Source organism: Myxine glutinosa, chromosome 7 (genome assembly GCF_964187855.1).
Source record: "Myxine glutinosa chromosome 7, kmMyxGlut1.1, whole genome shotgun sequence".
NCBI classification, from domain to species: Eukaryota; Metazoa; Chordata; class Myxini; order Myxiniformes; family Myxinidae; genus Myxine; species Myxine glutinosa.
Genome location: NC_136267.1, coordinates 22,686,585 through 22,713,197, shown reverse-complemented (window position 1 = coordinate 22,713,197; position 26,613 = coordinate 22,686,585). Strand labels below are relative to the sequence as shown.

Below are 26,613 nucleotides of genomic sequence, written 5' to 3'. Positions count from 1 at the left end.
TCGGGGATGCCACCTACAACACCTGCAACCTCTGTAAGGCCACTCCACCCACACAAAAATACATTATGGAAGACTGTGTGATCCTGTCTCCCTAAGGCAAGAGCACAACATAATAGATGTGAGGGAGGTGTTGGTCACGCCTGGGAGATCGATTGCCTATCTCTGTGCTGTTTCACGGGGCTATCCGACAACTTCATCACAATACAATGAATGAAAAAGGAATGAATATAGATATATATATATGTATAGATATATATATATAGATATATATAGATCGATTTAAGGCCACCTTCCCCCGCTAGAGCGGGGGTTAGCCTTCGGGTCCCGTGACAATCATGGTTCCCTGTTTGAGGCAATGTTTTTATGGCCGGATGCCCTTCCTGACACCGACCCTCAGTCGCCTCGTATGATGTGCAGGGATACGGTGTACCTATTCTAAATCGGGGTATACACCGGGATCATTCATCCCAGCAAGCTGGTACTCAATTTGCCGACCTCGGAAGGATGACAGGCTGAGTCAACCCCCCTGGCATTAATTCAGCGATCGACCAGGATTCGAACTCAGGATCCTAGGATCCCAAGGCTGCACCCTAACCGCTAAGCCAACACCAGGCTACTGTACTGTATAGGTAATCAGCAGAAGAGCCTTCTTTTTGATGGTGCTACTTATTTGATCTTCTACTCAATTTCTCTCATTTTTCTATTAAATGTCTTTTTTTATTATTTAATAATATTTGGGCTTAAAGTTTGGGGTGCCGGAATGTATCTCATTGACTTACATGTAATAAACTGTTCACCGTTTGCGATTTCATCATTCACAGAAGTTTACAGCAAAGTAACTCGCGTGGATGGCGAGGTTTTACTGTACTGTCTGTATGTATGTCTATGTATGTATGTATGTATGTATGTATATATATATATATAGATATATATAGATATATATAGATATATGTATAGATATATGTATAGATATATGTATAGATATATGTATAGATATATGTATAGATATATGTATAGATATATGTATAGATATATGTATAGATATATGTATAGATATATGTATAGATATATGTATAGATATATGTATAGCTATATGTATAGATATATGTATAGATATATGTATAGATATATATATATATAGATATATATATATATATATACAACAACATGCATTTTAAAAGGCCATTTTCCCTACTAGAGCAGGGGTTAGCCTTGCGGTCCCCTGACAATCTTCTCCATTTTGGAGAAGACAATCTTCTCCAGACAATCTTCTCCTTCTCCTTGTCCATCCTTTTAAAAGGACAACTATACTCCGCACATCCACCGAACCATTCGCATTTCCACCCTTTCCAGCCTTCGTTGCTGCTCCACGTTCATTACCCATGTCTCGCTCCCATAAATCATAACACTTCTCACACATGCAGCATACACCTTTCCCTTCAGCTTCAACGACACTCCCCTCCTCGTCAGCACGCCACTCAGTTCCCGAAACTTCTTCCATGCATATCTCACTCGAGCAACCGTTGCAGAGTCTGATCCACCTTCTCCATTCGGAATTTCTCCTAGGTAACAAAATGTTTTCACACCTTCCAGCTTCACGCCATCTCCAAGATCCAACTCAACATTTCCTCCATCTGCAGCTCCCTCTGTGCACACCTTACACGTGAATGTAGCTGCCACACTGGTTAATGACCCTCTCAAACCACTACATTTTTGATGAACCCACTCAGCACACATTGTACATTGAATGGAATTCACTCCGACACCCTTCCTGCACACAGCACATGGCCACTTCCCAGTTCTTTCCACCTCACCACATGCTTTACCACTTGCCATCACCTTCATCTTTCCTATATTCACCTTCAGACCTTTTGTCTCCATACATTCCTTCCACTTGTTCATCTATTCCTTCAGTCCATCCATACTTTCCGCAATCAACACCAGATCATCTGCATACAACAACTCCCACGGTAAACCCGCCTTTACGTTCTGAGCCAGCACCTCCATCACAGCTACAAATAGTAGTGGACTTAGTACCGACCCCTGATGCACTCCCACCTTCACCTCAAACTCACCACTGTTTCCGTCCTTCGTCCTTACAGATGTGCGCGCTCTTTTGTACATTGCCATCACTACTTTGATCAACCATTCCTCCACTCCTAACTTCCTCAATGCCCATGTCAATACTTTGCGTGGAACCCTATCGAATGCTTTCTCCAGATCAACAAACCCAAGAAACAACTTTTTCCTCTTCTCCATGGACTTCTCCTGCAACTGCCTCGCAATGAAAAGCGCGTCTGTCGTGCCTCTTCCTGGCATAAATCCAAACTGCATTTCTTCGATCTTCACTTTCTTCCTTATCCTCCTCTCCAACACCCTTTCCAATACCTTCATTCCATGCTCCAATAACTTTATCGCTCGGTACGAGACACACTCCAGAGGGTCACCTTTCCCCTTGTATAGAGGGACGAGGGTACTCGGTTCCCAATCCACTGGAATGTGGCCTTCTTTCACCACCAGATTACAGATCTCTGTCATTCTCTTCACACCCCAACTTCCTGCTGCCTTCAACATATCTCCCACAACTCCCGTCGGCCCTCCCGCTTTTCTACCCTTCATTGCTTTTATCGTTCTCGGTTATCTTCTCTGCCGGTCCTAAAACTGGGTTACTCTCTATGTTGCCATCCCATTCATTCTCTGTATTCAACAGCATTTCCATATATATTTTCCATCTTCCTTTAATTCCATCTGGGTCGACAACGATTTGTCCCACTTCATCCTTCAAGCAACTCACCCCCATCACATCACACCTCTCTTTCGCTATCTGCTTTGCAATCCTGAATACTGCTTTCTGGCCCTCTTCCGAATCCAAGCGTTCTCCGAACATTTTCCTACATGCCTCCTGCGCCTTTGCTACCTCTTTCTTTGCAGCCTTCCTGGCTGCCTTATAACTTTCATGCTCTGCTGTTTCTGCTCCCGTACCCTTCGCCTTCTGCCACTCCTTGAACTTCTTCCTCTTCTCGTCAATCCTCTTTCCAACTTCATCATCCCACCACCATGTTTCCGAGTGCCTCGGTGGTCCTTTTGTCCATCCACACCAACGTCACCAACGGCTCCCAACAGACTAGCTTTCATTGACATCCAACCACTTTCAAGCTCAACCACATCATCCTCGACCCCACTCAGCCTCTCTTTTAATGCCTCCCTTACTGTCACCTCTTTCAACCTCCACACCTTCATTCTCGTTTGGTACTTCACCCGCCGAGCTCTCCTCGCACCTTTCACCCTTATGTCGCAGACAACCAAGTGGTGCTGTGAAACAGCCTCCTCCCCCGGGATCACCTTTGTGTCCCGGAGGTGCCCCCTATCTCGCCTACGCACCATCAGGTAGTCAACGGTTGTCGTCGACCCACCTGACGTGTATGTAACAAGCTTATTATCCTCTTTCTGGAACTGAGTATTACAAATCAGCTCCATCAGCAAACTCCAAAATCCTTTCACCTTCTCCATTTCTCACACCATATCCGTAACCCCCATGAACTCCGTCAAAACCATCCATACTCCTTCCCACATGTCCATTTAGGTCTCCTCCTACCACAACAACTTCCTCATCTTTCACGTTTTCCATCAGCTTCTCTATCGCACACCAGAACTTGTCCTTCTCTTCATCGCTTGGACCAACCTGCGGAGCATATCCCGACATGACGTTAACCAAGAGCTTTCCAATCATCATTTTCACCATCATCAACCTATCACTCACTCCAGTCACACTCACCACACTGTCTACAAACTCCTCAGAAAACAGGACACCAACACCATTCACGCCCTCCAGGCACCCTTGCCACATAAACTTGTATTTCTGTCCCTGCCTACCCTTCACCATTCTCACACCACTTCCCTTCCATCTCGTCTCTTGCACACAACATATGTCCACTCTTCTTCTGACTAATACTTCCACCACTTCTCCTGATCTCCCTGTCATTGTCCCTACATTCCATGTCCCAAACCTCAGAAACCGATCTCCACTTCAGGCTGTACCCTGCCCATATGTAGTTGTAATTGTCATGGTTCTCTTTTTGAGGCAATGTTTTTATGGCCGGATGCCTTTCCTGACGCCAATCCTCTTAGTCGTCTCTTACGACACGCAGGGATACGGTGTACCTATTCTAATCCAGGGTTTACACTGGGAAACGTTTAAAACATGGAAATTCTGGGGGGGGGGGGGGGGAGGGCAGCATCAGCATCACGGCTGCGGTTTAAAACATATTTAAATCATATTTAAACAAAACCATGAAAAACAATTTGGGCTCAGAGAACAAACAAGCTCGAAGAGACTCGAGGTGCGAACAAAAAAACGACCTAATTACACACAAATTTGCAACAACGACAAAACCAACTAATTACACAGACACGAACGGGAAAACACTCAAACTTTGATGCCGTGGAGAGATCGAAGCAAGCCTCGTCGCTCGAGGGACCGGAAGTCGGAGATATATATATATATAGATATATATATATATATAGATATATATATATATATATAGATATATAGAAAGATATATATATATATATATATATATATATATATATATATTATATATATATATATATATATATATATATATATATATATATATATATATATATATATATATATATATACATATATATATATATATATATATATAGATATATATATATATATATATATATATATATATATATATATATATAGATATATAGATATATAGATATATAGATATATAGATATATATATATAGATATATATATACATATATAGATATATAGATATATATATACATATATAGATATATATATATATATATAGATATATAGATATATATATATACATATATAGATAGATATATATAGACATATATAGATAGATATATATAGACATATATATATATATAGATATAGATAGATATATATAGATAGATATATAATATATATAGATAGATATATAGATATAGATAGATATATATAGATATAGATATAGATAGATATATATAGATAGATATATATATAGATAGATTCTATATATATATATATATATATATATATATACAGTGGTACCTCGGCTTACGAGTGCCCCAACGTACGAGTTTTTCGGGATACGAGCCGTCGCTCGGGCGGTTTGTTGCTTTGGGATACGAGCCGAGATCCGATGTACGAGCTCAAAAAATTTATTTTTTTGAATTTTCCGGTTGTGGCTTCCGGTTCCGGTCACGCGGTTATCTTGCCGTGAAAGCATCTCTGCTTGGATATAAAACACGCAATCGTCGAAATACATGAGCGAGGAATCTCCTTGCTCCAGCCGGTGACGTCATCGGCGGGGATCCCCGCCTCCAGAGTGGCTGGTCACGTGACCGCCAAAGCGTGTCGCGCGTGCGGGTATAATGAGCTACACCTGTGGATCACGTGACCACGGAAGCACGCCTCGCTTGAGAGGCATGGCTTTCGGTTTGCGTTTTGCTTTATAAGGCGCGATAAATGGGCTTTTGAGTGTTAGCGGTTCATGGCGTTGACGGTTCATGGCGGTTCATGGCGGTTGACGGTTCATGACGGTTCATGACGGTTCATGGCGTTGACGGTCAAAAACCCATTACATCAATTTTACCAGGCACTGTACAGTAAGTACAGTGGACACCAAATGCACGGTGGAAGGCTAGAAGTAGAAGATCGTCCAAGACAAGTGAGAATAAGCCATACTTTGGAGGAGATGACGTCATTCGCTGGTCCGATAACCAAAGATGTGGTATAAAAAACCAGGTGAGCTAACAATGCAGCAATGAAGGAATTCGGCCAAGGCACCGGCACACAACGACCTACCTACATCGAAAGACTCAATGCCAATGGTGACAGAAGCCAAGACGGCCGGCTTAAACACCGCCGAAAGACCACGGTGTACCAACTTACGATGCAGAACATCTTGCACTTAATATGATGACAACAGGTGCCATCCTCTGACGTACCATTACAGGTACAGGTACAGTACACGTGAGCACAGAGCAAAAGTTCACTGAAACCGAGATTAAGAAAAAAGAAAAAACACCTCGTGGTCCGTGCTCGATATCCGAGTTTCAATCTTTTCAAACACATGATGCTCTCGGTCACGGTATCTCCTGCGAGCTGCTTCTCCTTCAACCACACAAACAACAACTTCTCCATATCTTCATGGATAGAGGTCCGGAGCTTTGAAATAATCGTAACGCCCTTGGCTGGCGTTATAGCCTTTATGGACTCCTTCTGCTTCAAAATCGTACATATCGTAGAAGGAGTACGATCGTACTGCCTCGCCAAGTCGACAACACGCACACCTCACCTGGCATGCTCTTCTCCTCTGCTTAATAAAACCAGTTTATTTCTTTACATTCTCTTGTATTATGTACAGTATATACGAGGTCGTGCTTGTTTATACATTATTTGTTATTTATAAAGTACATTTTTGTTATTTAAAAGCACCTAACAAAAAAAATTGGTGTTTTTTTTTTGAGGCTGGAACGGATTAATAGCATTTCAATGCATTTGAATGGGAAAATTTGCTTTGACTTACGAGCGATTTGGCTTACGAGCTCCGTCACGGAACGGATTAAACTCGTAAGCCGAGGTACCACTGTATATATATATATATATATATATATATATATATATATATATAAATAAATATACACAGAGACTTGGCATTTAATATGGAATATTTTTTTGTGGGGTTGAACTTACTTTTCAAGATGACTTAGAACCAAAAGTTCATTGGAATTATGTTGAAATTATTCTAGATTTTGTTAATGTGACCTTTAAAAGAAACAAAAACCACATTTGACATTTCGAGGCAAATAAATTGATCCTTGAAAGTGATGTAAACTGATATCGAACTCAATTCACAGACAGTACTGTGTTAAACTTCTGTACGTTTTCCAGAAGTATCTTTATTTTGCATATTAGCCAAAAACAATTTCAACAAAAACAAAAGCTAAATTATGACTGGGATTACGGACAGTAAAATTATAGTTCAGTACTTCGTGTAACCCCCACGAGCATTCAGGAGAGCACGTATACGTCGAGGCATGCTGTTCACGAGATTTGCCAAGGTTTGGACAGGAATCGCTTGCCATGCAGTGACAATAATCTGCTGCAATTCACGCACAGAGGTAGGCTGCTGGTCCAAGTTGTCGATTTGACGCGTTAATTCTGCCCACAAGTTCTCTATCGGATTCATATCCGGGGACATGGCAGGCCACTCCATATGCTCTACACCACGGTCAGCAAGAAAGTGTTGGATCATGCGAGCACGATGAGGCCGTGCATTGTCATCTTGGAAGACAAAGTTTCCTCGAAAGGCTGTACGAGCAAATGGAAGCAATGTTTCTTCCAGAATGACCCTGGGACTTGAACTGGTTCAGGTTTCCATTCAGAACAACCAGGTCAGTTTTGCCCCCTGCATGAAAAGCAGCCCAAACGTTCACCCCACCACCTACAGCTTGGACTCTTGGCACTATACAATCTTCGTTGTGGGCTTCATGCACTTGTCTGCACACTCAGACGCGGCCATCTTGATGATAGACCAGAAATCTAGACTCGTCACTGAAGGTCACGTGATTCCAGTGTCCTGGCTGCCATTGACGGTGCTCTCTGGCCCACTGCAATCGGCGCTGGCTGTGTTGTCTGGTCAGGCGTGGCTTTCTCAGGGGACGCCTGGCATGATAGCCTGCTTGAACCAGTCGTTGGTTGACTAGCCTTCTGGATACAGGCACATTTGTCAGTTGCTGCCACTCAGCCCTAAGCCGATTAGCTGACTTGGTACGGCCATTGCAGATTAACTGGTGCCGCTGGCGATCATCTCTCCTTGTGGTTCTGCGTGGACGTCCTGGCCTCGGTATTGGATGAGGGACACCCCTCTGAGCATTTCGTTTCAGGATCTCTGACACCTGACCTTGAGTGATGCCATACTGCCGAGCAATAGCACGCTGTTTCATGCCAGAATTTCATAAAGCCACCACTCCATGACAAACAGCATTGTCAAGTTGACGGACCATCTCCAGAGGAAGCGGCAATAACTTTTGTAGACGTGCAGCAGTTGTTTTCCACTAATACAGAACGCAACAACCCTTATATACCCGATTGTGAAGCCAATCGTCAAATGTACCTGTCCTTACATTTTGTCATGCCACCTGTGATATAATCCTGTTATTGACTTCTTGCTGCGAAAGACAATCAGTGACATGGTTCTTTCAACAAAGACATCACCGAAGGGTAAAATAAACTCACCAGATTGATATACTGAGTTCACAAAGTAAACCCAAGTCAATGAAAAAAAAAAATTCCATATTAAATGCCAAGTCTGTATATATATTGTTACGGACACGGCTAAAGATGTTGGTTGACTGAGCGGAATGGCCGCCGTGTTCATACAGTTTACCCGACTACCCCCAACTCACCCGATTCCACTCGAACGTTGGCCAGATCGCACCACAGATATTCAATCGGGAAACCTCTAAAGCGACCGAATGTAAAGAGGAAGAGAGAAGAAGACAAGAAGACGTACAGAAGAGTAATTGGATTTATTATTTACACATATAAGTAGGAAGCAAGCAGTCACGTTTATTTACAGGGACATGAGACGCAGGTGACACAGTGCAATCTTTAGCTTATACAGACTTATTGTTACTACCCAGGACAGCACGAACAAAACAAACTCACGTACGCAAATGGATGGAAATTGCAGGCAGGAATGACAGGAAGTGGGTGGCTGGAGGAAGGCCCGGAGCTGGCTGGAGTTTGATCCCGCACGAGACGTCGGGCTGGACCTCGACGGCCGCCGATGCCACCGATCCTGTCGTGTGCGCGGGGTAGCGGGTCGGAGCTGCTTGGTGGAGCCAAGCCAACGCTGCTGGTGGGGGGTCTGGCGTGACGGGTTCTCTCGCGTGACGGGTTCTCTCGCGTGACGGGTTCTCTCCTCTCTCTTTTGTTTGTCCAACCACTCTTTCTCCAACGCAACCACTCAACGCAACCACTGACCACCCCTGACGACCAACTCAGCTCTTGTCATGGACCTCTCCACGCGCTCTTGCTCTGACGACCCAGCTCCTTCCCCTGTACTCGTCTCTCCTCTGTAAAAGCTCATCTCCTTGGACCTCCTCTCGTCTCAACGGCTTGGGCTCCCTTTTGTCTGCCGGTAAAAGCTCCTCTGCCTTGGACACGCCCTGCCTGCGGGTTATATAGGCCCCGCCCCTCAACCTTCGCGAACCTCCTCGATGTTTCTCTCCACACCCTCTCCAAGTCCAACCCCTTGTTCGTGGTTGGTTGAGTGGGGCTGACTCACTCCTCCCCTCTATGATGAGGTGGGGACCCGCCTTTCTTCCCCAACCCTGCCTCGTGGTCAATGGCGGATGAAGGGAAAACCGCCCAACATGCAGTTGGCAATGCGAATTGCAATTGACGAAAAGGGGGGAATGGAAGTGTTGGGAGTGGGAATGAAGGGAATCTATCTCTTTCACTGGTGCAATGGAGTATTTCAATTAATGGGAGACACAGCCTTACCCTAAAACACAGAATAAGATATAACTATTGAACAGGGGTATTCTATGATTGGCTGTGGTGTGGATGCTTTATGGACTAATTATGGGATGCCCCTTTGACCTTTACACAGCTCCGGAGGCAGGAGGCGCAGAATAACAATAATAATAATAATAAAGCACACAATCAAAAAAATATATACAGTCCTCATATCCGCAACACTGCACCCTCCTCCTCTTCGGCACTTCCCGGGCCTACAACTTTTATTTAGTGTGACACGTAGGTGTAGTTCCCTCTACTTTTAACCTGACCCTGAGTGCGACAGTTTTAAAACATAAATAAATGTGTCCCGCTGCTCCATTGCACCCTGCCTAACAGACTTACGCCCACAGTTAACCGAATTGCGGAATTGTCTTCAAACTATATACTGACGGTGGGGAGCATTATTTACAATGACGCTATTTTTATTTACAAAACTAACCCAGGACCTGTGATTGTTCTTTCTGGGGGGGAGACAGTCTGCTCTGCATCAACGCACCATTAAAGCACCCAAAAACGCACCAATACACACCCAAGCACCAATCGGTGCAGTCATCACTGTTCAAGAATAAAAAATAAATCAACAACCCCTAACCCTGCAGGTGATCTCTTGCTCTTCGGCTCCCTCTGCTGGTTATTATTATTGTCTTCCAGTTGTTGTCTTTCTTTCATTTTCTTACTGGCGGCCTATTTGCAATAAAGCTTGCCCAAACGTGTCCATTTTATTTATTTTATTTATGGCCCACAGGGCCGACTACGTGTGGTTCACCTGTGGGGCATCGGTGCCCTGTGGCCAAGGTCCGCCAGCAAGATTTCGGGCCCTCATGGCTGGTTCCAGCAGAGGGGCCATGCCCCAACCCATGGGGTCCATAAGTGGTGCTCGGCCACAGACATGTGGTCCATAATGTGGTGCATCGATGCAGACAGCTGGTTCTGAGTTCCGGGCGCACAATGGCCGACTCACGCACGCTCCCCTCGGCGCCCCATGGCGCACAGGTCATGTGGGAGACAAAAGGGGGACAAGAGAAATGAGCGAGGGGTAAGGTCACAAGGGTACACGTCAATAAGGCAATGCAAGGCGAAATGCGCACGGAGAGCGAAATGAGAAAGCTCGTCCCTACCGTACGTCACCCCCCTGTCACCTACACTACCCTTGCCCTTACCCCATATGTACAAAAATCTACACATTACCAATCCGTCGCTACCGTCACGTCTTCCCCTTATTTCCCTTATACCAAATTCGTCTTCACTCCCCCACTATCCAAAATTTGCCATCACCCAATTCGTCATCAATCCTCATAAGGAGGGAGAGATGGAATTACGCACAATGTCACACCCACGTCATGATGCGTCTCACAATCCAAAACATTTGCATTAATGAAAAATAATAAAACATGGCATGGTGTGGAGTTACCTCATCTCAGGTGAGTGGATGCAGATGGTGCGAGGAGACTCCAATCCTAACTATCCTCTAAATGACCTTAACACTCTTTACACTACCCGGGGTCTTTCCCTGCCAATCCATTGGCCACTTACACTATGGGTTCTAAAAACCAAATTCCCATTGACCAAACTGTGGTGCTTCTCAATTTGGGGTCTCACTCCCCTGATTCATCTCCCGGTGCCCTCGCACAATTTCTGGGCTGTGGCGTGTAGCTCTCCCAGCAGGTCTACCCACCTGCACACCTCCACCACTGTAGTTGCCACCCGAGCTTACCTGCTCCTCACCCTAACCTAACTAACTGGGGAAGGCCCCTCCTGGCTCTGTCACCCCTTGGTGCCCTCTGGCACTGGGCTACCCGGGTCCGTCCTCCGGATCCTCGGGCCCCATCCACAACAACTACCGGCTCCCAGAGCCCACCTGCGGCCTCACTTGGCCGACATCCTCACAGTGGTGGAGTGCCCAACCAACTACACACACTAACAGGCTACACGCCCAGCCATTTCCACAACACTAATGCACCCATCCAAATACCATTCTTCCACCCGCACCACAGATGCCAATATCCAACCACAATTTACCTATACCCTCTACCTAACACTTGCTCTACCCGCCCCGGGTATCCGTGATGGGGGTCCACTCTTCCCCCATTCACACCTTCGCACCATCCACTCCACTCCACAATTTCCACCATACTCACTCCACGACCATCCATTCCAATACTCCATTTATTCCACACTCCCATTCTCCATACCTGTTGTTGCACACCTGTGCCCTCACACCTGGTGCCACCTGCACCCTCCTTTCTTCCTGGACCATTTGGTCATCACAATACACATCACCATCACTCACTCATACACTGCTCCATCCACCTGTTCAGTTGCACACCTGTGCAATCACACCTGTTCAATCCTCAAACACACGGCATCATCTCATCTAACTACTCCCCTCTGAAACTTGCGCTTCCCAGTCGCCCCTTTAAACTATTGCGCTCCCACGTCATTATCATCCACGCTAATCTACCTGCGTCCCCACTACAGGTATCCTTGTCACTAACTAATCTTAACGTTACCTAATGTCATCTTCGCTAGATCCCTACACACAATATCCTAACCCACCCGGGCTAGTTTTCACTGCCATCAACCCCATAACTAGTGCTCCTTTGCTCCCCCCGCTGTGAGGGATGGTGGATTTGCCATCCCACCACATCGGGGAGGTCCTATCAATTTCGCTCGTCCAAATCCAACAAATAAAAAATTTGCCATTTACCGCTAATCACCGTACCAATCATCAAATTTTGCCTTTTTTCTAATTTTGGGTCCAAAACACTAACCTCATCACCCGTCTACTTATTAGATCCTCTCGGTGCGCCAATTCCCTTCTAAAGCTCGGCTTCGTACAGCCGAGCAATGAATGCGGGTTGTTTTGTGCCAGCGGCTGGATACGTCCCGCATTCGGGGCAGGGACGGGGGCTTACCCGGGCCGAGATCCCACGCACCACCTCGGCGTGGAGCCATCCAATGTCCCGATCTCGACCTGCCGGCACGTCTCAACAAAAAGTGGTCGCCATGACGACCCTTCCTATCGAGCTGCCCGCTCCGCCTAGTTGAGCACGGACGCGGCCGTTCCAAGCGAGGCCCAGCGTGGATCGCGTACGGCGGTTCTTTCGAACCTGCCGTGGCTCGGATCCCCGCTGGTTCTCACGGCACGCGAAGCCCGGCACGCACCGAGGGCCCGATTCGGCTATAAGTCGCTCTAACCGCTAACCCGGTTACCGTCGATGCCTCACCTGCATGCTTACACGCATACGCTACCCCTTTCTTGCTCATACCTCCAGCTGTTCCCATGCTCCTCGTACCTTTCCTTACACACCTCGGTACACTCATTCCGCTCACAGACTTGGTCACACACCTGACCACCGAACACTTTGGCACACATTCGTTGTTCGCACACCTCACCAACACACCTCTTCGCGCCCCTTCCTCGGTCACCTCCTCTGTGACAATCACAGGTGTGCTTTCACTCGCACACCCAACCACGTGCCTCACGACCAACTCAAGTGTGCATTCCCACACACGCTCTACCATTCCAGGTGTGCATCCTTCCATTCCAGGTGTACATCCTCGCTCACCTGTCACAACCAACTCACGCTCCGTGTCACTCTCACTACTCTCACCTCCACTCTCGGTTGCGCACTCACCCTTACTCTCGACAGCGCACTCTTTCCCCATGCACCTGTCCGTTACACACCTTTCTCGCGCACACTCCTGCGCACACTCTCCCGTTACATCCTCTGTAACACTCACCACAGGCGTGCATTCTCCCTTACTCTTGACAGCATGCGCTTTCCCCATGCACCCGTCCGTTACACACCTTTCTCGCGCATCCTCTTGCGCACACTCTTTCGTTACTTCCTCCGTAACACTTACCACACCGCGCTTCCATGTACCCCCTCGCGCACGCGCTTCGACCAACTCACTCTTGACGGCACACTCACTCCTCGGCGTGCACTTTTTCCTCACACACCCCATGGTCGGACATTCTTGCACACCTCGTTTTTCGCACACCAGACCTGTCGCACACTTCACCAACGGCCTCTCACGAACACCCAGATCCAAACCAATCCCCAAGCCGACTGAAGCTTTCCTCACATCATATACATTGCCACTCACCTTGGCACCTCGTCTCCGCACCTCCTCTGCCACCTGCAAACTTTTTATTTGGTTAGTGAGCACCTCATCATGATTTGAACACAGGCCTTGTACATATTCCATGACTTCCTCCTTTATCTCCCTCTTAGTTTCCCTCCGTCTCTTCTTAATTTCACTCACCCCCTCTTCCACCTCCTCTAATTTTTCCTTTACCTCCTTCAGCTCCTGGTGCGCCCCCCCTATCTCTTCCTCTAACGCCACCTTAACCGTTTCTATGTGCGTCCTCACCTCTCGGTCCTTCGTCTCCATTACTTCTGTCACCTCCTCCAACTTCTTCGTCAACCCCTCATGTACCATCTGACATTCCTTTTGTGTTGCTATTCGTTTTTAATGTCCTTTTGTGTCGCTTTTAAACCCCCGATGATTGCAGTGTTCTTTTCCACTTGGTCCGCTAGTTCCCTTTGTCCGACTGTCAGCTGTTCTACTCCCTTCGTCAGACCCTCTATGCCCCCCTGTAACCTAGCCGTATTATTCCTCACCTCTTTCTCCATACGCTTCTCACCTCGCTTTACCTCCTCGCGTAGCCCCGAAACCTCCTCACTTGCACCTCGTCGTATCCCCTCTTTCATCTCCTTAATCTCTTTTGTAGATGCCACCCTCATCTGTCCCAATTCATCCCTCTGAGCATCCAGTTTACTTTCTAACCCGATTTGCACCTCCTCTATCTGGTTCCCCATTCGTTTGATTTCCCTGGCAGATTGTTCCCCTATTTCCCGCAATTTGTCCTCCATCCTATTTTCTAACCCCATTAACCCATTTTTCACCTCTTTTATCCCGTTGTCTAACCCCTCAAATTTCTTGTCTAATCCTTCAAATTTCTTGTCTAATCCCTCACCGGTACCCCTCGCTTCGTCCCTCATTACCCCCAATTTCTCACTCTGAGCCCTCGCTTCGTCCCTCATTGCCCCCATCATTCTGCTTTCCATTTTCTCACTATCAGCCCTCCTTCTGTCTTCCATTTGTTCCATACTGTCGTTTTTTTCTGCATTTCCACCATGAATTGGGCCATGAAGGCTTGCATTTGGACCGCGCTCATTGGTTCCGCGGCCGTGGCCCCCTCAACCACGTGCGCGAGAGCGCCATTTTGTGCGCCTGATACACCCTCAACCACCTCATTGCTCTCCTCCATTTCTCCCCTCTGATCCTGGGTTACCCCTAACCCGTCTATCTCCCCCACCGACATCCGATCGCCTTGATTGTCCATGGCGCGATCTCAAAATTCGGGTTTTATAAAAAAAATTCGGCAGCACGTAATTTTGACCAAAAATGTTTTTTTCCTACACGTTTTAAAAATTTGGTTCGGGCCTCGAATCTCACTCCTCGACACCAATTGTTACAGTAATAACACAATTGGTGTCCAAGATTTGGGCTAAATAAATTTAGTCCCAGGTTCGAATCCCAACTCCTGACTACCAATTGTTACGGACACGGCTAAAGATGTTGCTTGACCGAGCGGAATGGCCGCCGTGTTCGTACAGTTTACCCGATTACCCCCAACTCACCCGATTCCACTCGAACGTTGGCCAGATCGCACCACAGATATTCAATCGGGAAACCTCTAAAGCGACCGAATGTAAAGAGGAAGAGAGAAGAAGACAAGAAGACGTACAGAAGAGTAATTGGATTTATTATTTACACATATAAGTAGGAAGCAAGCAGTCACGTTTATTTACAGGGACATGAGACGCAGGTGACACAGTGCAATCTTTAGCTTATACAGACTTATTGTTACTACCCAGGACAGCACGAACAAAACAAACTCACGTACGCAAATGGATGGAAATTGCAGGCAGGAATGACAGGAAGTGGGTGGCTGGAGGAAGGCCCGGAGCTGGCTGGAGTTTGATCCCGCACGGGACGTCGGGCTGGACCTCGACGGCCGCCGATGCCACCGATCCTGTCGTGTGCGCGGGGTAGCGGGTCGGAGCTGCTTGGTGGAGCCAAGCCAACGCTGCTGGTGGGGGGTCTGGCGTGACGGGTTCTCTCGCGTGACGGGTTCTCTCCTCTCTCTTTTGTTTGTCCAACCACTCTTTCTCCAACGCAACCACTCAACGCAACCACTGACCACCCCTGACGACCAACTCAGCTCTTGTCATGGACCTCTCCACGCGCTCTTGCTCTGACGACCCAGCTCCTTCCCCTGTACTCGTCTCTCCTCTGTAAAAGCTCATCTCCTTGGACCTCCTCTCGTCTCAACGGCTTGGGCTCCCTTTTGTCTGCCGGTAAAAGCTCCTCTGCCTTGGACACGCCCTGCCTGCGGGTTATATAGGCCCCGCCCCTCAACCTTCGCGAACCTCCTCGATGTTTCTCTCCACACCCTCTCCAAGTCCAACCCCTTGTTCGTGGTTGGTTGAGTGGGGCTGACTCACTCCTCCCCTCTATGACGAGGTGGGGACCCGCCTTTCTTCCCCAACCCTGCCTCGTGGTCAATGGCGGATGAAGGGAAAACCGCCCAACATGCAGTTGGCAATGCGAATTGCAATTGACGAAAAGGGGGGAATGGAAGTGTTGGGAGTGGGAATGAAGGGAATCTATCTCTTTCACTGGTGCAATGGAGTATTTCAATTAATGGGAGACACAGCCTTACCCTAAAACACAGAATAAGATATAACTATTGAACAGGGGTATTCTATGATTGGCTGTGGTGTGGATGCTTTATGGACTAATTATGGGATGCCCCTTTGACCTTTACACAGCTCCAGAGGCAGGAGGCGAAGAATAACAATAATAATAATAATAATAAAGCACACAATCAAAAAAATATATACAGTCCTCATATCCGCAACAATATATATATATATATATATATATATATATACAGTGGTACCTCGGCTTACGAGTTTAATCCGTTCCGTGACGGAGCTCGTAAGCCAAATCGCTCGTAAGTCAAAGCAAATTTTCCCATTCAAATGCATTGAAATGCTATTAATCCGTTCCAGCCTCAAAAAAAAAACACCAATTTTTTTTGTTAGGTGCTTTTAAATAACAAAAATGTACTTTATAAATAACAAATAATGTATAAACAAGCACGACCTCGTATATACTGTACATAATACAAGAGAATGTAAAGAAATAAACTGGTTTTATTAAGCAGAGGAGAAGAGCATGCCAGGTGAGGTGTGCGTGTTGTCGACTTGGCGAGGCAGTACGATCGTACTCCTTCTACGATATGTACGATTTTGAAGCAGAAGGAGTCCATAAAGGCTATAACGCCAGCCAAGGGCGTTACGATTATTTCAAAGCTCCGGACCTCTATCCATGAAGATATGGAGAAGTTGTTGTTTGTGTGGTTGAAGGAGAAGCAGCTCGCAGGAGATACCGTGACCGAGAGCATCATGTGTTTGAAAAGATTGAAACTCGGATATCGAGCACGGACCACGAGGTGTTTTTTCTTTTTTCTTAATCTCGGTTTCAGTGAACTTTTGCTCTGTGCTCACGTGTACTGTACCTGTACCTGTAATGGTACGTCAGAGGATGGCACCTGTTGTCATCATATTAAGTGCAAGATGTTCTGCATCGTAAGTTGGTACACCGTGGTCTTTCGGCGGTGTTTAAGCCGGCCGTCTTGGCTTCTGTCACCATTGGCATTGAGTCTTTCGATGTAGGTAGGTCGTTGTGTGCCGGTGCCTTGGCCGAATTCCTTCATTGCTGCATTGTTAGCTCACCTGGTTTTTTATACCACATCTTTGGTTATCGGACCAGCGAATGACGTCATCTCCAAAGTATGGCTTATTCTCACTTGTCTTGGACGATCTTCTACTTCTAGCCTTCCACCGTGCATTTGGTGTCCACTGTACTTACTGTACAGTGCCTGGTAAAATTGATGTAATGGGTTTTTGACCGTCAACGCCATGAACCGTCATGAACCGTCATGAACCGTCATGAACCGTCATGAACCGTCAACGCCATGAACCGCTAACACTCAAAAGCCCATTTATCACGCCTTATAAAGCAAAACGCAAACCGAAAGCCATGCCTCTCAAGCGAGGCGTGCTTCCGTGGTCACGTGATCCACAGGTGTAGCTCATTATACCCGCACGCGCGACACGCTTTGGCGGTCACGTGACCAGCCACTCTGGAGGCGGGGATCCCCGCCGATGACGTCACCGGCTGGAGCAAGGAGATTCCTCGCTCATGTATTTCGACGATTGCGTGTTTTATATCCAAGCAGAGATGCTTTCACGGCAAGATAACCACGTGACCGGAACCGGAAGCCACAACCGGAAAATTCAAAAAAATAAATTGCATGAGCTCGTACATCGGATCTCGGCTCGTATCCCAAAGCAACAAACCGCCCGAGCGACGGCTCGTATCCCGAAAAACTCGTACGTTGGGGCACTCGTAAGCCGAGGTACCACTGTATATATATATATATATATAGATATATAGATATATAGATATATAGATATATAGATATATAGATATATAGATATATAGATATATATATAGATATATATATATATATATATATATATATATATATATATATATATATATATATATATATATATATATATATATATATATATATACACAAAGAATTAAGTTAAGCACCCCCCCCGTTTTTTTACAACCTCGCACATTACAAGTTTGTTGTCGTCAAAACAGTGTAATATACCCATGATATTGCTATATTTTCTGGAGAAGTGATATTATGGTCACATAAAAACATAACAATCATGCCGTTTTCAATATTTTATTCTGAATAATTTAAGGTGAAATTTTTTGGGAATTTTAGGCATATTTTCACCTCAATTTAAGTATGGAGCTATAGGTCCATCACGGACAGTGTGGATGACGTTTATGTTTTCTAACGTACAGTCATTGTTCTGAGAAGACCTCTAGCGATCTTTGCGTCAATAACGTGTGTAGGACCCACGTGATCGGATCACTGACTCAGCCCTACGTCTCATAGACCCTGTAAGCCGTCGTATGCGTTGCTGTGGCAGGTTGAACCCCCTCGAGCACGTTTGGGACATGTTGGGACGACAAATTGCGAAGATGGTCCCTCCAATAGCCAATCTGGATGAATTGGAACGTGCATTACATCGGGAATGGAACAATGGGCCGTCATATTATATATATATTTTTTATTTATATATATATGTGTGTGTGTGTGTGTGTGTGTGTGTGTGTGTGTGTGTGTGTGTGTGTGTGTGTGTGTGTGTGTGTGTGTGTGTGTGTGTGTGTGTGTGTGTGTGTGTGTGTGTGTGTGTGTGTGTGCGCGCGCGTTTCCAAGGCAAGACAGATTTATTCAGCATTATACGTCCTTGTCACATATTCCATCATGGTTTGATTTCATTTGTGTCGATTTTGTGATATTTGGGTTTGCCATCTGTTTTAAACATGGTGGGAATGAAAAATAAATAGCTTCTCTGAGTTCGAAAAATGAGAAGTTTATCTCCAGCTAATTACACGATTGAGAAGCCATATGTTGCATTTTTTTTTTTTTATTGTATTAAGAGTTGAATAATTCTTTCTAGAAATGTTTTGCTCGTTGACATTTTGTACAAGCCTTTGAAAAGATTAATTTTATATAGGTCTGGCACGCTAACAATATGCCTGACACTATTTGATGAATGTCGGCATGGACATGAATAGGCCCGTGCTGGCTTATTGGATACCACTCAGGACTTATTAGCTTTGTGGCCTTCCAAAGATTCTTTCTAAATTTATCTTCACAGCTGTAATTGTTGTATGTAAATGAGTTATTGATACTCAAAAGAATCGAAAAGCATTGTAATGGAGCTGCAGAGACCTAGTTTGAAAGGTGAACAGTTTTCTCTCCCAGATTTTGGTGACATTTGAGACTTTCAGACAGATTTTGTTTTTACATTGGAATTATGCCATGACACACTTGCTCTGTCCCAACATTAAATGCCTCTTCTTGTGTGAATTTATAACAAAGGCGTATGGTATTATATGGATTCACACAATATACTGTGTTCAATAAGCTTGCTTTGTTGAACCTATAATATGTAAGTGTGTGGTGTGTGTGGTGTGTGTGGTGTGTGTGGTGTGTGCGGTGTTTGTGGAGATGGAGTTGAGGTTATGGTATGGAGTGCACCTTGGTGGGTAAACCACACAAACCTGCAAATTTGATAGCACAAAATCCAGTTGTTTATTTTAGAACGGGCATTTATCTCGTTGGTGTGGAAACAGTGCAATCATATATACCTAGCAAAAGTATCCAGCGTTGCTGTGTAACAGAGTTGCTTCCTGACGGGAATATGAATGAGGAGGGAGGGAAAGAGGGGAGGGGAAGGGAGGGAAACGGTCAGAATGGAAAGGGGGGGGGGAGGGAATAGAGTGGGAGGGAAGAGAGTGGGAGGGAAGAGAGTGGAATGAGGGAGGAGAGAATAAGGGAGGTTGGTGCGAGGAAGCGGGGGTGGGAGGAGGAAAGTGATTATATCGCATAAAAATGTTAGTCAATGAAAACATGGGTACGTGACAACAACAAGGCAGCTCTCTACTGTAACGCCATGGCTTGCAAAAGCAGCCTGAATAGTGTTCAAGTGGTGATTCACCTCGTTAAGCATGTTCAAAAAGGGTGTTATAACACACCCAAACTTCCCCGGCCTTGTGGCATTTATCCCTCGATTTGTAGAGTCCTCGCCAAGTGGCTTAAGCACTCCAGCAAGCACTCCAATGAAATGGGTCATAAGGAACGGCTGGCTTGGCAAGCGATAGCAAGTTGATTGCTTCTGGTGGAAATGGCTGAGGAATTTAAAAACAGATCGATTTCAAGCAGCAAATCAGTGAAATGTGGAAACCACTGAGAGCAGACAAATAAAAAAAAGGGTGTTATAACACACCCAAACTTCCCCGGCCTTGTGACGAAAAACAAAATGGGAGCTCTGTCTGCTTTAACGCCATGACTTGCAAAAGCAGCCTGAATAGCGTTCACCAATTGCTAGATATGGTAAATTTGTCAGATTTCACTCCAGATGTGGACATTATTTAGTCTACAGCATCGAATCCTCATATCCGAATCCAGATTTTGATGATATGCTTCATTTATGTAATGATAAATCGATCGTGTTTCCAAGGCAAAACACGTTTGAGTTGGCCGAAACAAATGGCGGCTTAATAACCCAGTGAGGTGCAATGGGCCGTCATATTGGTAAGCCACCACATCAGGTTTTTTTTCTTATGAGAACCTCGTTAATCATATTCAAAAAGGGTGTAATAACATACCCAACACCCAGTTTTCATCCTTGCAATCTGTTGGAGGTCCAGGTGTATGCATGCAAAGTTTGGGGCTGTTAGGTTTCATGGTTTTGGAGTTATGGAGGAGACGGATGGATGGATGGATGTATGGACGGACGGATGGACAGACACTGCCTTTTATTACTATAGACTAGTGAGATACCCGTGTTATGCACAACTGGAAGGCCGATAGCAAACAGACAATGTGGAAACAGTGAATGCCAAACCATGAACCAATAAATTCCACATTCATATGCCACCTCCAGTCCCATGTCAGACATGGACCTCAGGTTCGTGAATGGCTTTGACAAAAAATGTACCCAGTTTGAATGTTGCTATATCCAGTCGATGTCGAAACTGCAAATAGAGAATCCGTGAATGTCATGGGTGGAAACACTCACATCATTTCCTCATTCATTTAAACTCAATATCTCTATATTTTCATTCCAAACACCATTAATTCCAATCACAAATTAATACTGTTGTATTAATATGACGAACTATAACGTAATCAAACCAGCGAATCATCGTAATCTGTTCACTTCTGGATTTGGGAAAAGCTCTGTAACAATCGTATTTCAATATCATAATTTCATTGAGGAATTTTTGAAACCTCGTGCCTACCTTACGACGTCCTCTGGGACCATAAACGTTCCATAGAAGGTTTGGCGGGGCTAGCCCCAAAACTGAGGGACTAGTTTAAGTTTTGGGGAGGTCGGACGGGTACTCCTGTTTTATTATATAAATTTGATGTACCGTACTGATTACTGAGCGTCTGTGCTGCCAAAACAGCTTCCCGAGCAAGGGTTATTCTGGGTGGTTTGCCTTTGCCTTCCCAGCAGTAGTTCTCGTAGTTGAGGGAGGAACTCATAACCACAACAATAGAGGATTCATTTGGTTCTCATAACCACAACACTACCCCCATTTATCTCTCCGGCTTCTCTGAGGAGGCATTCAATTCTTACGTGAGGGTGTGCTCAATTGTTCCAAGTACTATGCTCCACCTATTCTAACCCATGTTTACAGTAAAGTATACTTCATTTACAGGAAATAAAAAACATTTGTATTCCTATGCGAGGAAAATAAGAAACCCGCATTACATAACAAAAGGTACACATTCTCTCACTTAAACACAAGTGAAAGTCCCCTCTCACACCTTGGGACTTAATTTGCTCACAAGCCGCCTCGCGACCTCTCGCACACCATTCACGAGCATGGTCCATCCCACGGAGATCTCGCTGCCACTACAGCCATCTCCATTCGTGCCGGGTGCACCGTGCATATTGCATATGCCGTGCCCCACACCCCTGTTCTCGTGGGAATTTTTTTAGTCCAAATCCTTTTAACAATGCTAATCCTTTCCGACACTATCTATAGCGACTATATGCTCGAAGCCATTTTCGCCTGGAAAGCTCTGCAATTTAGCTTTGAGGTGCAATCGCTTGCCCTTCAGTGAAATCACGGTTTTCCATTTTGGTGTGTCACCTCTGGATAACTCCAAGAGGACGACGGCATGTCTATGAGACCCCGGATGCCATTTGCAACTATCAACTGGTCGGATCCTCCTGCCTAAGGTCGGTTTACCATACAGGTGAGTTAAGCGAGGCAAATAGGGACTGTCCCTTGGTTACGTGACAGACCCTAGCCAGTTGGCTGAGCGAAACCAACGTCATGTAACCGCACCTGAGATCGAACTTGGATAACAAATCCGAGCTGGCAAACGCCTCAGCAGTCTTATGTCACCATCAAAACGAACAGAATAAGTCAAGACACAGTTTCTTAAGGAAATGGCCATTATTGCCCATAACAAAAAAGGCAGGTTTTTACAACGGCAGGCCACACAGGTATTTACAGGCAGATGGAACAATGAAATGGCATACATGTACAATAATTACAGAACTCATGCATTTCACTTATCCCCTACACAAAATTCCCACCCTCGGATCCTTATCTGCAATGGCTTAACACTCTAGAGTCTAGAGTACATATGCCGACATCATGCACCCGATCTGGAAGGCAAAGATTGATGATAGGCTGAATGATTGGCGATGAAAATGAACTGATGTACAAATAAATAGATGGGAGAAAGAAAGGAAGTGCTTGTTTAATGATGTGTGTGTGTGTGTGTGTGTGTGTGTGTGTGTGTGTGTGTGTGTGTGTGTGTGTGTGTGTGTGTGTGTGTGTGTGTGTGCGTGTGTGCGTGCGTGCGGGCGTGCGTGCACGCGCGTTTTCTCTTAATGCTGGTATGAAAGTCATGCCTGTAATTATAACTAAACTGAGGCTTTTTATACATCTCTCTTTTCCTCCTTGGTCTTAATGGCTAATTCCCACTTTTGTTGGTTTTATTTTGAAAAGTATTTGCAATAATGGTATTTGCCAACTTCTTCGACCACTTTTCATGCCGTTTACAGCTTTATTAGTACCTTAAACATCTTGTGATGTCTCTCAGCAAAAGGAGCTTATTTTGCTTCCGGTAACGGGCCTCAGCATGCCTCTTCCTATTGCCTTGTAGGGGCAACCTGCCGAGTCATTTCAAGTTCAAGGAGTACTGCCCTCTGGTTTTTCGCAACCTGCGTGAGCGATTCTCCGTCTCGGAGCAGGAATACCTGGTGAGTTGGCTTGGCTCATGAAATTTGGTCTTGAGGAAGCTGTTGCATTGAGCTTCATTTGTGAAATGGTACATTTTTTTACATGTTGTTCATATACCATCATGTTAGACCTTTTATTACAGCGTAGCCCGTAGAGTAATGCCGTCTAGAACAGCGTTTGTCTGTCTGTATGTCCCCACAAACGTACACCAATCATAGCTGAGGATCTGGTCACATGACAAGGCGACAGCCTTTAGTAACCATTACTGTTGCATATTTTATTAACCTTTTGAGTACGGATGACGTCCAGTGCCGCAACCCGCGAAAAAGTTTTGTGTACGGATGACGTTGCTACACGTCATCGACTATACCTATAAATAGATCGTCAGTACATGGTTGCATTCCCGTACCAAAATGCCAAATTAATCCCGTACCGGGGGTATTTTTATCAAAAAAAAATCCCGTACTCAAAAGGTTAAAAGGAAATATAATAGCCTAGCGGGTGTCATAAGGTAGGTAGGAGGTTTCAGAAATTCCTCGATACAATTATGATTTTGAAATGCGATCGACATGGGCCTTGCTCCCGAATCCGGAAGTGAACAGATTATAACGGTTCGCTGGTTTGGTATCTCAATACAATCGTGATTTAGCATTATATTTTGATCTATTAATAATATAGCATTAATTGATGATTGGAATGATGAATGACGCTGTTAGGAATGAAAATATAGAGATATTGAGTTTAAAGCAGAATGAGGAAATTATGTAAAGGTTTCCATCCGTGACATTCGTGGATTCCCCATTTGCAGTTTCGCCGTTGAGTGGATACACCAACATTCAGACTAGGTACGTTTTTTGTCCAAGGCCTTCACGAACCTGCTGTCAATGTCTGACGTTTGACTGAAGGTGGCATAGGAATGTGGAATTTATTGGTTCATAATTTGCCATTTTCCGCTGTTTTTACCCAAGTCATTCACAAACTGGCTGTCCATGCCTGATGTCAAAAATTTTAATACCTACATTATTTGCTAACTGATATCCCCACCGATGTCATAATATCCTCTTCAACTGGGGTAAAAAACAAGCCTGGCTACACTATGAAGTTTAATGCTTCTTGGTCTATAATATTGCATAAACAAACTGCTTATAATTTACTAGCAGAGTTACCCGGCGTTGCCCGGAAAATAGTCAGTCACGTGTGTAGTGGGCTTTTTATTGTCCGAGGAAGCCATGCCCCGCTGCCACACCCCTAGTCTAAATCTGATGCACCCATGTTTTTTGTAGTGAAAAGTTACCCCCCATGGACCGCTTCTTCCCTCTCTAATGGCGCTGTTCCACCGCGGTACCGTACTAGCAATACTGCAGACTGTTTTGGGTGGGTTTTTTTCATCACTTCAGATAACTCCGCCTATTTTCACTGTTCTGTTGTGTGATGGAAAAACGACACAGGGATTACCATACCGAACCGTACTGTAGAGTGCCGTACCGTACCGTTCTGTGCAATGGAAAAGCGCCATAAGTCACTTCCTTAGGCTGTCCATGAGGCATAACTGAACAAACAGACGTTCACAAATAGGGTTTTAGATAATCCAGCGAGTTTTTTTTCCACATATCCATTTCACTAACAAGTTTTCCTTGCCCTTTGACTTGGAAGCAGGGCAAGAATCTGTACTTGGCTGCGCTTCAAAAGGATGCAAGCCATTTTGGCAACCTTCCTCACCTCTTTGTCTATTCCATGTTAAGCTGGCTGTTTCTTCTGCTGTGACTAATTGCTTGTGGACATTGGAGATCTCGCAGTGCTTTTCAAAGGGTCGGCCATTGTGAGCCGTAACCTCTGGCTAAATTCCACATTTTGTTACTGCTTCCCAGCTGGGATGGTAAAGTCAAATCACCCAGTGTGTTCTTGCCCTGGAAAGCGTTTTGGCAGTTCCTACTCTCATCAAACAAATGTGCTTCCCACTTCAAATCCATTGGTGCCTGCTGTAGAACAGTTACATCTAGAGATAGCTTCACGTTAACAGACACTGCACTGGTACGATTACAATGCCTTCTCCTACTCGTTTCATCAGGCACCTGCTACTAGACTTCAGCACATTAGAACTAAAGACACTGTTTAAATCAAACTTTAGTATGGTAACATCTGACACCAATGATCAACAAGAAACACCACTTGCTCTCGGTAGTAGATGACACTCTTCTTCAAATTTCACTTTTGGTGCTTACTTTACTGATCCTCTTTGTCTGGTGTCATAGAAGTAAGTTTTTCAGCTCTTTCAGACCATCCTTTCCCTTTTATTGCCTCCTTTGTGGCCATGCGCAGTTGCTTTTCGCACCAGAGATATTGTTGCACGTCGTGGAAAGGAATTGGATGGGAGAGCTCCCTGGAAGGCCAGGTGTTGCAAGCTTGGAGATGGCAAGATAATTCCGTTTGTAGTTTGCTCGTCTCCAAGCTGTCTGATCCTGGAGTTGTTGCTTTCGGGAGTCGCATCTCCAATTCTGGATGAAACTTCCATTCTGTTGGTGCAATCGCAGGGTGTTGCATCTTGGAAAATTTCTTCCTTGGGATGGGGATGTAAACCCAGCTGTTACTGTCTGCATTTTGGTTGCTGATGTTAAAGATTGCATGAATGAATGATCGTTTTAAAGGCCATTTTCCCCGCTAGAGCGGGGGTTAGCCTTGCGGGCCCCATGACAATCATGGTTCCCTGTTTGAGGCAATGTTTTTATGGCAGGATGCCCTTCCTGAGATGTTAAAGATTGCATGGTAGCCTTGTAAAAGCTTGGGTGATTGTGTTCATGTACCTTGACAGAATTCCTTGTTCATGTACTAATATATATTTAAATGGTTCCAGTAAAATTACCTTTACAAAAAGGGTGTGGATTTTAAGGTGTTAACTTCATGGTGAAGAAAATGAAACTCCAATCGATATATTACATTAAATGGAGACTGTGGATCTAGCTAGCACAGGCATGATGGTGCAATTGACCTCTTAGTTCCATGCATCTGATGTACTTTCTAGGTGAGGTATGAAGCTGAAAGTTTGCATACTGATGCAACTCGAAGCGAATATGCCAGGAATAAAAAAAA

General features: G+C 45.2%; 1 protein-coding gene across 2 annotated transcripts in view; it reads left to right on the top strand.

The window, feature by feature from the left end:
• Positions 1–26,613, top strand: part of LOC137431051 (phosphatidylinositol 5-phosphate 4-kinase type-2 beta) — a 193,953-nt gene that overhangs the window by 78,018 nt on the left and 89,322 nt on the right. For both annotated transcript variants that reach the window (XM_068121931.2, XM_068121930.2), the window contains exon 3: positions 23,450–23,546. In XM_068121931.2, coding sequence (XP_067978032.2) covers positions 23,450–23,546 — 97 coding nt within the window. The remainder of the gene's footprint in view (positions 1–23,449; positions 23,547–26,613) is intronic.